We start from the raw sequence: 16,245 nt of genomic DNA on the forward strand, positions 1-16,245 counted from the left end.
GAAGGTGTCCTTGTACATGTAATGACTATTCAGGCTACTTGAATGATTGATATCAGCTTGTAATTGTGAATACTACTTAATACTTGTGTGTTCTGCTGGTCACCAACTTTTGTGACATGCTTTGAATGCATTGAACCCTGTTGTAGCTGCCACAGATGGCAGATTGTTTTGGACCTGACACTGAAGTCTGTAAGTCAAAGTCAGTAATGAAAATACAACAATCTTTTATTCTACGAGACTCTTGACACTGCTATGGCTGAATATTAATGAAATTTTGGATTTTCACAACAAATACATATATTTGGTCTAGGTTTCTAAAGGAACACCAGGATAAGGATATAACATACATGTATGTATACAATATTCTGTATATACAAATATCGCTGTAGAGGTCTTCAGAATCCCATGATTGCTGTAAGAGGCGATCAACAGGATCGGGTGGTCAGACTCGTGTGGACTTGGTTGATGCTTGTCATTGTATCCCAACCGCGTATAGATCGCCGCTCATGTCAAGCACTGGATTGTCTGGTCCAGACTATTATTTACAGACCGCTATCGCATAGCTAGAATATTGCTGAGAGCAGCATTACAAACAACCAGTTTATACAATAACATACAATCTTAATCTCAAGCAAGTACAACACACCTTTGAATAATCCTCAGCAGTTATGACTAACAATGGTTTACTATACAGCAACTACGCATCTTGGAAGTCATCAAATAGATATTTTTTAAATATTTTTCCTTGCTCTGTTAACTTGAGTGGTATTGTGATATGATTACCTTTATTCTGGTTAACATGGTGTGAGCACCTTTCAATATTCATAGCAACAGATCTGGAAGCATATTTTACAACGTATATAGGTCTCTACATGTATCAACAAAAAGGTTATGTTGTGCAACGTTTTCTGTAAATCATACACATCTGACCCGTGTAAAAGTCTATAAAAAAAAGCGTAAGACATTAAAAAGTCTCAACTGTAAACCGAATTTAAACAAAGCTACATAAAGTACACATACTCTGTCTAAACATCCCCTAAAAATTGTCTAATAGTGTTGGGTGAGGATGTTGAGATTGGTTGTTATCAAACACTGGTTTCTCGTGAAGGAGTTGTCCCCAGTATCGTCATCACCACAAACCACCTGCCCCTAACCAGATCAATTGCCAATAGAATATACAACCCAAATTCATGGAATTATCTTGCAACAGTTAACATATTGAATACAAGATTTTAAGTGCCACTTCTCAAACAAATGTGGTAAATTTGTTGTCTGAGACTAACATAAGCCTAAGGCCAAAAGAAATGATAGTCTTGGTCCTCGGGCACCTCTGCATCATCATAAAAAGTCTGCCGCACATTTCGTTTTTATTTCCATTTTCCAAAAAATCAAAAAAAATCTAATACTTAAAACAATGCTATCCAATATAGAATGCAGTTACTTCCCTTAACATGTCTGCAATAGGAGTTTGTATTCTTGTATTTGTAGGGAGACCCTTTCCCAGGTTGATGGTACACAACTGTTTATTTGATTACCCTATACATACTACTTTGAACAAGCAAAACCCCCCCCCCAAAAAAAAAACAGGAGCATGGAAACACTTCGTGAATCAATATTGCACAACAGATAAGAGTTGAGCTTTCTAATATTGTTCTTAAAGATGTATTTGCAAGTTCTCAATGCCAAGTTATCTGTTCATGGGCAGATTTCATTTGTGCAACCAATCTGAACATCCTGAAAGAGTGTAACAAGGGGGAATCCTGACTCACAAATATAACCCATTTGTTTCAAAAGATTAATAATAAAACCTAAAATATTCAGAAAAATATATCAAAATTTAAAGAGATTCCCCCTTGTTATCTGTAGGACTGACCAGCAAACTTCAGTGTAATGTGAAGGTGATCAACAGAATCAGTCCTCTGAACGAATCTTGCAGGACTTACTGACAACTTCATTGCCAAACTCTTCAAAGAATATCAGGATTCTGTTCTTATTGGAACCATAGTCTTGAATCAGTACTAACAACAATATCAAACCAAACCTTGCAATAAAGCATTTTTTCACTATAATAAAATTGAAAAAACACAACTGCATCAAAATATGTTTGGTCCAACAATTGGCTAGTACATTCTTACTGACTTCAAGGATTCCAGAAGTATTAGCTGACATTCTTGGAAGGGGCAAGAGCAGTCGTGAAGGACCTGCAAGATGATTATGAAGATCAAGTGACTCGAAGATCCATTGACCACATAGGAGGCTTGTTGTCGTACATCTGTTCTGTGAACGTTCGGGCCCCATCTGCGTTTTCATTTGATGAAGATGCTGCACCATCATCTGTGGTGACAGACTTTTCACCTTCTTGTGACTTTGAAACAAGGTCAGCTGCATCGATTTCTGAACTGTATGGGTCCTCCAGGAGTTTCAACACTCGTTTCACTTCAGAGTAGTCTCCCTTCTCGGCTGAAGCTATTGCATTCTGGGCGATGTAGTTGCGCAAGACGATCCTGAACATCAAAGGATTGACATTGAAACTATATATCATTGTGTGCTTATTAACATCTATTTGTCATAAGATGGGGAATGCATTGTGCCCCAAGTGATTGTTTCAATTGTTTGTACTGTCAGTGCATTCTTACAATTGAATATGACATCATCCACAGTTCATGACATCACAGAAGACATTATGTGGTGCAGATGAAACAATTGGATCAGGTAAAGATGGTTACTGTACCAACACAGACCATGGGTACAAACACATGCTTTTATTATGCAAACTTTGTGACTGTTGGGTGCTGTAGTCATCACTGATAGTGTGAGTGAGTGTGTTAATATTTAACATCACATTGATAACATTTCAGCCATAATGTGACGAGAAGTGATACATTGAAAATACATATATTTAGATCAAATAAATAAAAAACGATGGACAGTAAAATAACTATATTATCACAGATTAATATTTAAAACTAGCATAAAACCATAAAAAGATATCACTACATGTAACAATACATAATAAAAAAGGGCTATAGATTGCCAGCAGCTGAAGGTGGATCACCATGCTAGGGTCCATGGGGACTTACAGTACTTTTGCTACCTGCATGGACCCCAGGTTTACATCATCCCTTCAGGTTTTGGCAATTATTGTCAAATTTAGCCAAAGTTAAATGAACACATATTGTACGATTAAAAATGTGGCAGGTAAAAATTACTCCGAATGACGTGGTCTTACATACCCTCTCTGGGGGACAATCATTTTACACTTCTTCAACCCCCATCAAGGGTACAGCCACTAACAATCCAAGTTAACTAATTTCCTTCAACCAAGTCTAAAAAGATAATTTATTAATTACAAAACCTATGTTTCAAAATTGATTTAATAATTCTATTTCTTTATAAACAAGAGCAAAAGTGAGCTTGGCTCACTAATACCCCCAACCCGCCTAGTGTGTCGGTAGTTTCAAATTAAATTGCTAGGATAGGCTTAGGGTTTGAAAAATTAATTAAAAAAATAATTCTTTTGACTGCACCCCTCCATATGACATAGATTATATTTACTAAGTTTGAGATGAATCCACTGAATAGTTTAAGAGAAATCGCGCAGACAAAGTTTTCGGATGGACGGACGGACAGACGGACGGATAGAACCTTGGTATAACTATAATATATACCCCCGACATTTTAGGTCGGGGGTATAAAAAAATAAATTAAATGGGAATCAATACAATTAAAAAGATCCCTGTCAGTGATCCATTCATACAATTTTCACAGCTATTTAGCCTTTAACACCAATGGAATCAGTTTGGAAAGATAAAAGAGACTGATTATTCTCTGTCATGGACATTTTAGAATACACGGAATAACCACCTCCAACCCATTTACTGACTATCTGGAATAAAGCTGTGAGTACTTTGTCAAGGCCTCGAGACTTGATGGTCTCACCTGGGGTTGTTGCTGTTCATGAGCTCCACCCTTCTCCGGTTGACAGCCTCCACATCTTGCTCCCCCGCCACCTCCTGTGCAAGTCGCCCCATGTACTTCGTCAGCCATTTGGTCCAAGCATCTCGGTCTTTTCCTTCCTTTATTTCTTGTGTCAGATCCTGGGAACAGTTCAAAAAGAATTCTCAAGACAGAGGTTATAGATATGAGTGAGTTTGGTTTAACATTGTTTTGAACAGTATTACAGTTATATCACAGCATGTTAGCTTAATGAAGGGAGAAAATCCTGATGTGATGCAGGCCTCAGACGTGTTATCACTTTGGTGAAACCCACAAACTGACAAACCAAGACACATAAACAGGGCGAACAGGATTTCGAACAACAAATATAGGTACTGCATACCAAAGGGACGCAGCTCTGCACAGCGTATTGTGGCTCCTAGGATAAATGGGCCCCCTGTGGCCCCTAACAGATATGGCAAAGCACTAAAGTGGTTGCTTAGTCTCTGTAACACACTAGGAATGTATTGTTACTTTGAATGTTTTTCTGACCTGTCCCTTACAGGAACCAAGTCACCAAGAGTTTTACAAATCCTCACAAAGCATAAAAAGCCTTGACACAAAGAAGATAATTTTTAGTTTAATTATATTAATATATTTGATTAACTAAGGTTGTCTGTATATGTCCTTCCTCAACATAACTTTTACATAGAAACTGAAACATTTGGAGGATGTTTGTGGTAAATACATCCTCTCTATCCAAAGTGGCCCTAGCAAACATGGCAAGGAGGCCTGGGTGAGACTGGCTCAACATCACTACTAGATGGACTCACCTTCATCTCTTCCTGTTTCTCCATCCTCTCCAGCTCCTTGGTGAAAGACAGGAAGCCACGGCCAAGCATGGGGAGCAGGCCTGGGTTAGACTGGCTCAACATCACTACTAGATGGACCCACCTTCATCTCTTCCTGTTTCTCCATCCTCTCCAGCTCCTTGGTGAAAGACAGGAAGCCACGGCCAAGCATGGGGAGCAGGCCTGGGTTAGACTGACTCAACATCACTACTAGATGGACTCACCTTCATCTCTTCCTGTTTCTCCATCCTCTCCAGCTCCTTGGTGAAAGACAGGAAGCCACGGCCAAGCATGGGGAGCAGGCCTGGGTTAGACTGACTCAACATCACTACTAGATGGACTCACCTTCATCTCTTCCTGTTTCTCCATCCTCTCCAGCTCCTTGGTGAAAGACAGGAAGCCACGGCCCAGCATGGGGAGCAGGCCTGGGTTAGACTGACTCAACATCATGAGCATCTGCAGCTGTCTGGAAGAATCAGGACAAAACACAGAGATCAGGGACATGGTCTGGAGTAATCGATATTCCCTCCCACATCAGAGAATTATTTTTAATTGGTCTAACAGAAAATAAATATATGCTTCCTACTAACTTTTAGCAATATTCCAGCAATATCACGGAAGGTGACACCAGAAATGAGGTTTACCTATCGTACCCATGTGTGGAATCGAACGTGGGCCTTCAGTGTGACGAGCAAAAGCTTTAACCCCAGGGCTACCCTACTGCCCCCATTTTGTTTGTGAAGTGTCCTTTAGGAATATAATGTCGGATTGTTGTCATGGATAATCAAAGTCATCTATTGTTTATGACACTGTATATGATTATAATTGTCTTTGTTGAAATGTTATTTCAGGACCAACATTTTCTTACAAAAAGAAGTAAACTTGAAACTTGAAAGGGGTGATATGAAGAAACCCTTGAGGTATGTGATTATACGCATATTTATAGAATACCAACGAGCTTTGAGGAATTACAGATAATCCATTAATTGGAGTTTTGAGTAAGGTTTTCTATATATTACTCAGAACAGAAATGAAGACAAAATGTATGAAATGTCAACCCTACAGAGAAATTTCAATGAAGGCAGCCTATTGTTCAGATGACAAAATGTAATCAGTTTGTGATGTCACAAAAAATGGATGATATAATATCGTCATTTTCTTGACAAAGAAGCACTGTGATGTCATGGTTTCAACTGACCAATCAGCATTGAGAATAATTAAAATGCACATGCAAATATCAGGAAGTTATTACACACAATCACCCTGACCTTAAGGGTAATATTAATATATTTCCAAATGAATTAATTCTCAGTTTTGTTCACTCCGTTTCTTTTACACAAAATCTGACCTGGGGTCCATCTGTGTCTGGTTGGCCTTCCTCAGCTCCTCTACCGTGGTGCACTGGGTCAGAAGGTAGTCGGTGACATCCTGCAGATCCTGTTCCGCTGTGGCACCGCCGGGCAGGGACACTCGACTCAGGCAGCGGAAACTGTTGGTGAAGTCACAGCTTGTGGCCTGCATGGTGTCCATCAACAACTCCACCAGATCGCTGTCCGTAAATTAAGAGAGTGAGTATGGTGGCGGTGCTTTGAAAAGTACACAAGCTACATCATGACATGTAGCTTGATTGTAGTGGGTGTTGGCTTGATTGGGGTGAGTGAGTGAGTGAGTGAGTGAGTGAGTGAGTGAGTGAGCGAGCGAGCGAGTTTAATTTCATGTTGCTTTTAGCAATATTGCAGCAACATCATGGTGGGGAACATCAGAAATGGGCTTCACACATTGTACCCATGTCGGGAATCGAATCCCAGGTCTTCAGCGTGATGAGCTATTTCTTAAGCCACTAGGCTACCCAACTGCCCTTGTTGCAGTCTGAAGTGATGCAGGTCTTAGATGTTTATCACTTTGGGGGAAAACCAGGAGCATGGGTATGATATATAATCTGGACAAACTGATTTGAAACCAGGATCATAGGATCATATGCCAAAGGGATGCAACTCCGCACCGCTACATGTTGTAGACTTTGGTATGGTGCCATTATTTTGACTGTATATAGTGGGAACTGATCTTATAATATAGTAAACTACGGTTATTACAAACTCAAAGGGACCACTAATTTTAGTTTGTTATGACCATAGTTTGTTATAAGCATATGTACAGTATATACAGCAGACCAAAAACAGTTTGTTATATCCGTCAGTTGGTTATAAGCGTGTTTGTTATTAGCGAAGTTTACTGTATATCTTAATGTGGTATTAACTATACTTCTTGAATCATAAATTCCCATTTTTATTGACATACATTTTATTTGTTTCTTTCTTGTTTAACACGGCACTCAGCAATATTCCAGCTATATGACGTCGGTCTGTAAATAATCAAGTCTTGACCAGACAATCCAGTGATTGACATCATAGGCATCAATCAAAGCAATTGGGAAATGATGACATGCATCAACCAAGTCAGCGAGTCTGACCACCCGATCCCGTTAGTCCCCTCTTACAAGCAGTCACCTTTTGCTACGGACAAGGGAAGTAACTTACCCATCTTCTGGTAATTCCTTCATCAGGCCCAGCTAGAGGAAGAACCACAATGCAATTTTAATGTCCAGTAAGGAAAAAATGAGTTAAAGTGTTCAGAAACACATTAATAATAATATTGATGTAACAAATCAAGGAAGCCTCAGTGGCTGTGTTGGTTAGATCACTGATTTTGTGTGCTAGCGATTAGGTGCCTCAGCCAGGCAGTGTGGGTTTGAATCCTGGACTGGAAAAAGAATGAGAATCTGTTCTTTACAAAGAAAGTGTTATCCCAAATAAACATTTGTGACTTTTGACAACTTTCTAAATGGCATTGTGTGTTCATAATAATATTGATATCAAAAATGATAGCAGAGGCTTCAGTTCAGTTCCTGTTCTCCATCATGCCCCAGTATATCAAGTGAGTGAGTGAGTGAGTTGGGTTTAACACTGCTTTTAACAGTATTCCAGTTATATCACGGTGTGTCAGCTTAATGTGGGAGGAAAGCCCCAAGTGATGCAGGTCCCAGACGTTTACCACTTCAGTGAAATCCACGAGCACGGGTATGGTGCTGACAAACCTAGAAACATAATCAGGGCGAACCGGGATTCAAACCCATAATCATAGGTTTCTGGTGTGCCCAAGGGACGCAACTCTGCACAGGGAATCGTGGGGCCTAAGACGACTGGGCCACCCTACTATATCAAGGTGAAGGATGGGTTTCCCACAGGATGAAATGATAACATGACTTTTACCTTGAGAGTCTTAATCACAGCTGTCACAGCCTACTCAATGAGACTTGTGAAATATTTCTCGTTCCCTACAAACTGTTACAGAAGCGATAATATGTCATTTGATTGGGCACAGTTTCATTAGGTCATGCTCCAACTGTGGCCCCAGACCAAAGAGTAGGCGATTAATTTGACCCTGATATATGTATCCTGATATATGTAGGGCTGGGACGAGTACAAATTTACTACCCAGGTACCCACCCCCCTATTACCCGACCCTATTACCCGACAAAATGTCCGATTGGGAATAGTTTGACCATAGCCCTGTACAATATGTATTTAGATACAGGTATAAAACGATCTGGTCATGCATGCACTGAAGTTGACTGAAGTCTTATCTTTATTCAAAAGTACAAAAGTCAGAAGGAATGGGTGCATAATCAGAAAGAAATGCAAATATTAGTGACATGTAGTGTAACCATATAATTCTAGATCATTTTCGGCATTAAACAATATATCACATGACTAACCACGGGTCTGGGTAGTCCTGTGGGTACCCGGGTCCTTCTCAGTACCCACCCGACCCCGAGTACCCAAGTTACCTGTCCCAGCCCTACTTAACACCCTCATCCATCATCATTCTCACCTTCTTCCTCATCTTCATCTTGTAATGGTCAGCATACACTTCATCAAACACTTCATCCACTGCTGGCCGGGTAACGGGGAGAGGAATAGCATCCTTTATAGCCTCTGCAAGTTTCACACAATTCCACTTGCAGACTTCTGGTTGATTCTTGTACGTGTATCTACCGCCATCATCTACACACAAAACCATCACGTTGTACACATACACCAGCCAATACTACACAACCAACCTGCACAAAAGCTTATGTTTTCTGGAATATATAAATATAAAAAATGTTTGGCAAACAAGCCCAGGTTTCGGGACGACTTGTGAAGTCTTTTACCACTAGCCTTAGCTATCCTCTGATCTGGCTTAAGTATTAGATAACTGATGCGTTATATGTTTGAATACATGTTTAGTCACTGAGTTCAGTCTCTCACCTTGTATAGGTGTTACTTGGTGATAAAGTGAACACTCATTCCTGCATTGTCACAGTTAAGTCAATGTGTGGCAAATTACACATAAGTATATAAATCAATGAATTCAATACATGGTCATTGGTTCGATACAGAAGAAACAGGTAAACCAGCGGTTGACATTATGAGCAACATCCAATGTCTGTAACCATGGCAACTACCTTTTTTTTCTTTTTTCTCCATTCTTTATTTCCAGAATATAGGTTGTACAGAGTAACATAAACAACAGGGTAAATAGATACAGAATTCTGGGTTCTTATACGTAGAATTCATTCACTCACAGTCATAACTTGAGGTACTGGAGATACTTCATTAAAACTCAAGAACAGTGATCACATATTCACTAAATTGTTGAATCATGATATGTTCAGTTTATGCATGTTTGGTTCCACGGTTTATTTATCACAGTTAAATCTACAAGTAACCTAGCTCTACATTAACACACAGCATGGTTTTATCCTAATGATCTCTATTAATCTTACCTGAGCCATTGCAGATGAAGTTGGGATCAAACTTGTCCATGAAACCATAGGGGCCATAATCGATGGTGAGTCCTACAATGCTCATGTTGTCTGTATTCAACACACTAGAACACAAAGGTGATTTCATTAGTCAGTGTACATCATAGGGTCTTATGATAATAATTGCTAGACTTTTCCTGTACCTGGCTGGATAGTGCAGCTGACACTGTGGCCAGTAATCTCCTGACTGGTTGTACAGTGGAGGAACTCACCCACGACACCAGCCCACACCATCCCACTTATCTGTCTGTAGAGGAGTGTACAGTGGAAAAACTCACCCATCACACACCCTCCCACTAATCTGGCTGTACAGGAATGTATGGTGGAGTAACTCACCCATCACACACACACTCCCACTAATCTGGCTGTACTGGAGCGTATGGTGGAGAAACCCACCCATCACACACACACTCCCACTAATCTGGCTCTACTGGAGCGTATGGTGGAGAAACTCACCCATCACACACACACTCCCACTAATCTGGCTGTACTGGAGCGTATGGTGGAGAAACCCACCCATCACACACACACTCCCACTAATCTGGCTGTACTGGAGCGTATGGTGGAGAAACTCACCCATCACACACACACTCCCACTAATCTGGCTGTACTGGAGTGTACGGTGGAAAATCTCACCCATCACACACACACTCCCACTAATCTGGCTGTACTGGAGCATATGGTGGAGAAACTCACCCATCACACACACGCTCCCACTAATCTGGCTGTACTGGAGTGTACGGTGGAGAATCTCACCAATCACACTCACTCCCACTAATCTGGCTGTACAGAAGTGTACAGTGGAGAAACTCACCCATCACACACACACTTCCACTAATCTGGCTGTACAGAAGAGTACAGTGGAGAAACTCACCCATCACACACACACTCCCACTAATCTGGCTGTACACAAGTGTACAGCGGAGAAACTCACCCATCACACACACCCTCCCACTAACTTGGCTGTACACAAGTGTACAGTGGAGAAACTCACCCATCACACATACCCTCCCACTAATCTGGCTGTACACAAGTGTACAGCGGAGAAACTCACCCATCACACACACCCTCCCACTAACTTGGCTGTACACAAGTGTACAGTGGAGAATCTCACCCATCACACTCACTCCCACTAATCTGGCTGTACAGGAGCGTACAGTGGAGAAACTCACCCATCACACACACTCCCACTAATCTGGCTGTACAGGAGTGTACGGTGGAGAATCTCACCCATCACACTCACTCCCACTAATCTGGCTGTACAGGAGTGTACGGTGGAGAAACTCACCCATCACACACCCTCCCACTAATCTGGCTGTACAGAAGAGTACAGTGGAGAAACTCACCCATCCCACTAATCTGGCTGTACAGAAGTGTACAATGGAGAAACTCACCCATGACACCAGCCCACGCACTGCCACTCTGCCACTAGTCTGGCTGTTCGCCTCACAACCTCCTTAAAGAACTCCAGGTACATCGTCTGTTTCACTGCATTGTGTGCTTCCCAAATCTGTAGAGTTAGTTATTATTCTAGATTAGCCGGAAAAATGAAAACAGTTGGTACTCAGGCATTGGCTTTTCAAATGTCTAAGAATATGTTGGAAGCAGAAAATAATCCTTTTATCATGTTCATTTGAGTGAATCCAAAATACTCATTACCCTTTGTAAACCTTATTATCTCCAACACATCTTGTGCAAATTGCATAGATATGGAAGTACATTTGTTTATGTTACAAGCTTAAATGTACATGATGGCCTCAAGTATGTAGCCATTTTAATTTTTGTGAGTCAGTGAGTTGGTTTTAATGCCACTTTGAACAATATTCCAGTTATATCACGGTGTGTCATCTTACTGCGGGAGAACAACCCGAAATGATACAGGTCTTAGACATTTCCCGATTTTGTAAAACCCACAAGCAAGTGTATGGTGCTGTCAAACCTAGAAACACAATCCAGGCGAACTGGGATTAGAACCTACGATCATAGGTTCTGGCATGCCTAGACACAACTCTGCACAGTAAAACAAAAGAATTTCCACAAAAGATTATTATCATGTCTAGTCTTAGGGCATCACTTGCATTAGTGTTATCATGTTGGTGTTGTGAAACGTGTACCTCTGTGTAGAATGTCTTGATGGTGTATTCCAGCATCTGATGCAGCAGCTCTGTCTTGCCGACACTAGGACCTTTCCGACCAGACTCTGGGTCAGTGGGTTTAAAGATTTCAAAAGATCCAAACCTGCAAAATTAAAATCCTCAGTAAAATGGACCCCAGAAATGGTCTGCTTGTCTGTGACAAGTGAGTGAATAATATTTGATTCTGCATCTGCAAATTTTCAGCTTAATGAGGTGAGACATCAAGGACTAAGGAACACAACAGAAACTTGAATAAATTCTATTCATGTATTGTAGGTGAAGGAAAGCACTATTAAATATTGATTCGACTCCCCATAGAATAGTATTCTATATTCCATATTTGAGCAGGATGATATTTCTTGTGTTGCCTACCCCCATATGTACGCTTAACATAGGGGAGGTAGGAGGGGAAGAGACACCAGAAATGGGCTCACACACTCTATCCATAAGGGGAATTGAACCCGGGTCTTTGGCATGATGAGAGAAACCTTTCTCCTAAAGGCTAACCCCGATCATCCCAAATATGTCTGGTACAAACACAAATAACAAGACCCATGGCACTGACCTCAAGAACGTTGGAGCTATTCTAAGGACAATGGTGCACTTCTCCTCCTTAGGATTGCCGTTGTAGAAGATGTCCCTGATGACCGTCGTGTCTGATGTCACACACGTCCCTCCCCGTGTAGTGGGGACACCAAGGTGATGCATTGCCTGGGGATGACATGACACTTCATGTAACCATTGGTAACTGTTACAGAATAATATCAGAGCCATGAGCGGGCTCTGTAGCTCACCTAAATTTATCAAATATTTGCAACCTCATAATTCTAAGAATGCTTTTTTTACTGTTATTGGCTAAGATGATTTGATCATTAATAAAATAAAATCACAAAATTTAGAAATGTAAAAATTTGTCAAAATATGAAGTACTGTATTTCTAGTTTTGACAAGAGCTATTTTCAGTACCGGTTACAATGCTATAGGAATAAATAGGAAATGGGTCCACACTGATCAATATCAGTAAAAGAGATAATGTTATAAACAGCTCATAAGGCTCCATGTTCATCGTGCAAATCACAGAGACATGGTTATTGGGATCAAATACAAAAGGTTGTGCATCTGAATGAGTGAGTTGGGTTTAACGCCTCTTTGAACAGTATTCCAGATATATCACGGCGTGTCAGCTTAATGTGGGAGGAAAGCCCCAAGTGATGCAGGTCTAAGACGTTTACCGCTTTGGTAAAACCCACGGGCACGGGTATGGTGCTGACAAACCTAGAAACATAATTGGGGCAAACCGGGATTCGAACCCACAATCATAGGTTTCTCGCATGCCCAAGGGACGCAACTCTGCACAACGAATCCGCAGAGACTTAGATGACTGGGCCACCAGTGCCCCCTTCAGCATCTGAAGACCAATGATCCTATGTAAAACCATTGCATATCCAATAGTGATACTCAACCTCACTACAAAGAAATTCTCTGACAGTCACACCGTACCTTACAACAAAGAAATTCTCCGACAGTCTTACTGTACCTTGCTACAAAGAAATTCTCTGACAGTCTTACTGTACCTTGCTACAAAGAAATTCTCTGACAGTGTTACTGTACCTTGCTACAAAGATATTCTCTGACAGTGTTACTGTACCTTGCTACAAAGAAATTCTCTGACAGTGTTACTGTACCTTGCTACAAAGAAATTCTCTTACAGTGTTACTGTACCTTGCTACAAAGAAATTCTCTGACAGTGTTACTGTACCTTGCTACAAAGAAATTCTCTGACAGTGTTACTGTACCTTGCTACAAAGAAATTCTCTGACAGTGTTACTGTACCTTGCTACAAAGAAATTCTCTGACAGTGTTACTGTACCTTGCTACAAAGAAATTCTCTGACAGTGTTACTGTACCTTGCTACAAAGAAATTCTCTGACAGTGTTACTGTACCTTGCTACAAAGAAATTCTCTGACAGTGTTACTGTACCTTGCTACAAAGAAACTCTCTGACAGTGTTACTGTACCTTGCTACAAAGAAATTCTCTGACAGTGTTACTGTACCTTGCTACAAAGAAACTCTCTGACAGTGTTACTGTACCTCACTACAAAGAAACTCTCTGACAGTGTTACTGTACCTCACTACAAAGAAACTCTCTGACAGTGTTACTGTACCTCACTACAAAGAAATTCTCTGACAGTGTTACTGTACCTTGCTACAAAGAAATTCTCTGACAGTGTTACTGTACCTTGCTACAAAGAAACTCTCTGACAGTGTTACTATACCTCACTACAAAGAAATTCTCGGATGGTGCTCCTGAGCACCTTCCTTCCATCAGCAGTCCTGGAGTAGGGCGTAAGTCCTGATCCCTTGAACTGGATCTCCCATCTCTCATCCTTCTTGTTGATTACTTCGCCCAGGTACCTGACACAAGAACAGAGATTGATATGGAATGCTGACATCATTCATTCATGTTTTCATTACATACATGACAATATTTGGTTGCTATGGTTATTGGATATGTGTTTGAAGAAATGAAGGCAGAGCAACTTTTCAGTTGTATTACAAAAAAAATCTATTCAACACATGAAAGTGTTCACAGCAAATAACAGCAATTGTTTTTAATCAAATAAGGAATTAATCATTTCCAAATTCAAGATGATTATGACTAATATTTCAGCACTGCCGGGGTGACTTGTCTTTTACCATGTTTACTCATTATTCTGTCATGGCTGGAAACAGGAGTGGGATCACTGAAGAGAAAAAAGGGCCTCAATATTCTTTAATACTGTAAATTTGATGTCAATGAAGTAACTCATCAACTTATATTTATGTTCATATCTAGAATTTCACAGGTAGTGATAACATTACATGAAAAAAGGCATGTGAAGAATTATTGTTTCGTCATTATATTGCACTTGGTTAGAGTGTAGCAGAGCCCATATCCAATTTGTGTATACAATTTCACCAAATACTCATTGCTGTCAAAATACTTGTTTAAGATTGCTGCAGTGTATGAGATACAAGCCGATGACACAGATGTTTTTTAAAATCACCATCTCCAAGAGCTTTGATGTATTATACAAACTGCCATCTTTCTCTATTATGTCCAAAACCTGAGAAACTAGTATCATTGTTATCTGTATTGGTCTATTTCAAAATAATATATTTGAGACCAGAGTTTTACACGATGCAGACATGTCTACCCAGTATGCACAAAAGTAGAGAATGGACACAGATACAATATATAGTGTGTCCCTAAGGATGCACAGTGACATTCATTGTGCCAAATTCTTGACAAGAAAAAATAAAGTCCTGGTAATTAAAGTAATTATAAAATCTTACAATACAGTACACTACATCATTTAACTACTTTTATAGGACCCTCAACCTTCCTATAAAGACTTGAAATTAATTATTGGGGGACCCCCAGTTTTGTAATTCAAGGTAAAAACCATGTGAGAGGCGACAGAGATCCAACAGTCAAGACAAGGGGCATATGATGATGTGTTGAGTGTTGGATCATAACAGTGTTATTTTCTTGTCGTTAGCTTAATCATACAATACATCTGTAGAAGAGGTACACACATTGCGGCCCCATCTCCAAGCTGTCCGGCAAAAACTCCAAACTGATGTCCACAGTAGCAATGAGCAGCTGTTGTCGATCCCGGCAGAAGTTTGTTTCCACTGAAGTATTCCGCTGTATCAGGCCTCGTCAGCTCGCTCTCAGGCAGATCTAGCAGTTCCATTGCAGATTTTGAATACACAACGACCTCTGGGTTGGTTACAGGGGTGGGCTGCACTTTGGAGAAACACGCACCTGTGACGGGACGAATTCGTTTTTCTTCGCACGGATCTATCGGTAGTTCCCGTAGGACAAGATTGTCGAACTTGAGTGTTTCTAATGTTGCCATTTTTCTAAATGTTCTTGCTATCGGAGCAAATATTCTGAACACTTGGCGTTTGAAGAAACCAGGGTGAGAACAAGTTTGCAGTGACGAAAAACAGTGACTCGGCCTATTACATCTTACTTCAGCGATGACAGATGGTGTCAGTCGCCTTAACATCGACAGATCGCCTCACGAAGCCAGATTTTAATTCTACGTGCACTAAATATATGGTGAATAATGCAAGTTCATTCCTGCATATTGTCCATTATGGCTACATAATTTCTTAACTTAACTTTCCAAAAACAGGTTTGTTTTCACAGGAAACGGAAGTACAGCCCGCCACCTACTGTTGCGCATCTGGAGACTTGGCTACTGTCTACTACATGTATGTGTCGGGCGCTGGAAGGAGCTTGGTAAATAAAGGATTGTCGTTCTTCGCCGCCGTTTCTGTGCGTTTTATGATATCTGATGTGTAAAGCGCCTGTAAAATCTTCACGTGCGTGATTACTGTAGATCCACACGGACCGCTAAAAAGACATGAGCTGAGTGAGGGAATTTCGGTTTTAAGCTTAAG

The 16,245-nt window shown here is 40.6% G+C and overlaps 1 protein-coding gene across 2 annotated transcripts; it reads right to left on the reverse strand.

Moving 5' to 3' along the window:
- Positions 1-207: 207 nt before the first annotated feature.
- LOC124135957 (protein adenylyltransferase SelO, mitochondrial-like) lies at positions 208-16,021 on the reverse strand. 2 transcript variants are annotated; one of them, XM_048381895.1, is made up of 12 exons: positions 15,370-16,020; positions 14,067-14,205; positions 12,355-12,500; positions 11,769-11,892; positions 11,049-11,164; positions 9,616-9,719; positions 8,679-8,851; positions 7,325-7,356; positions 6,136-6,336; positions 5,133-5,253; positions 3,940-4,097; positions 208-2,504 (listed from the first exon to the last, which is right to left on the reverse strand). In XM_048381895.1, exons 1-12 carry the CDS (start codon positions 15,846-15,848, stop codon positions 2,213-2,215), a joined length of 2,085 nt encoding a protein of 694 aa, XP_048237852.1. In that variant the 5' UTR covers positions 15,849-16,020; the 3' UTR covers positions 208-2,212. The 2 variants fall into 2 exon arrangements, with proteins under 2 accessions (XP_048237852.1, XP_048237853.1); XM_048381896.1 differs by lacking the exons at positions 208-2,504; positions 3,940-4,097 and adding an exon at positions 4,894-5,111 and having other exon boundaries at positions 5,233-5,253; positions 15,370-16,021.
- Between the last annotated feature and the right edge of the window lie 224 nt (positions 16,022-16,245).

The sequence above is a fragment of the Haliotis rufescens genome, unplaced genomic scaffold (genome assembly GCF_023055435.1).
Source record: "Haliotis rufescens isolate VD_foot unplaced genomic scaffold, xgHalRufe1.0.p SCAF_4, whole genome shotgun sequence".
Classification (NCBI taxonomy): Eukaryota; Metazoa; Mollusca; class Gastropoda; order Lepetellida; family Haliotidae; genus Haliotis; species Haliotis rufescens.

What these genes read in the sequence shown, in the direction of transcription:
- LOC124135957 (XM_048381896.1), bottom strand. Translation starts at nt 15,848, where the DNA reads ATGTTAAGGCGACTGACACCATCTGTCATCGCTGAAGTAAGATGTAAT. An exon ending in TCAAGACATTCTACACAGAG is followed by an intron (nt 11,165 to 11,768) that starts GTACACGTTTCA and finishes CTAACTCTACAG; the next exon opens with ATTTGGGAAGCACACAATGC. An exon ending in CAGCTGCAGATGCTCATGAT is followed by an intron (nt 5,112 to 5,232) that starts GTTGAGTCAGTC and finishes TCTAGTAGTGAT; the next exon opens with GTTGAGTCAGTCTAACCCAG.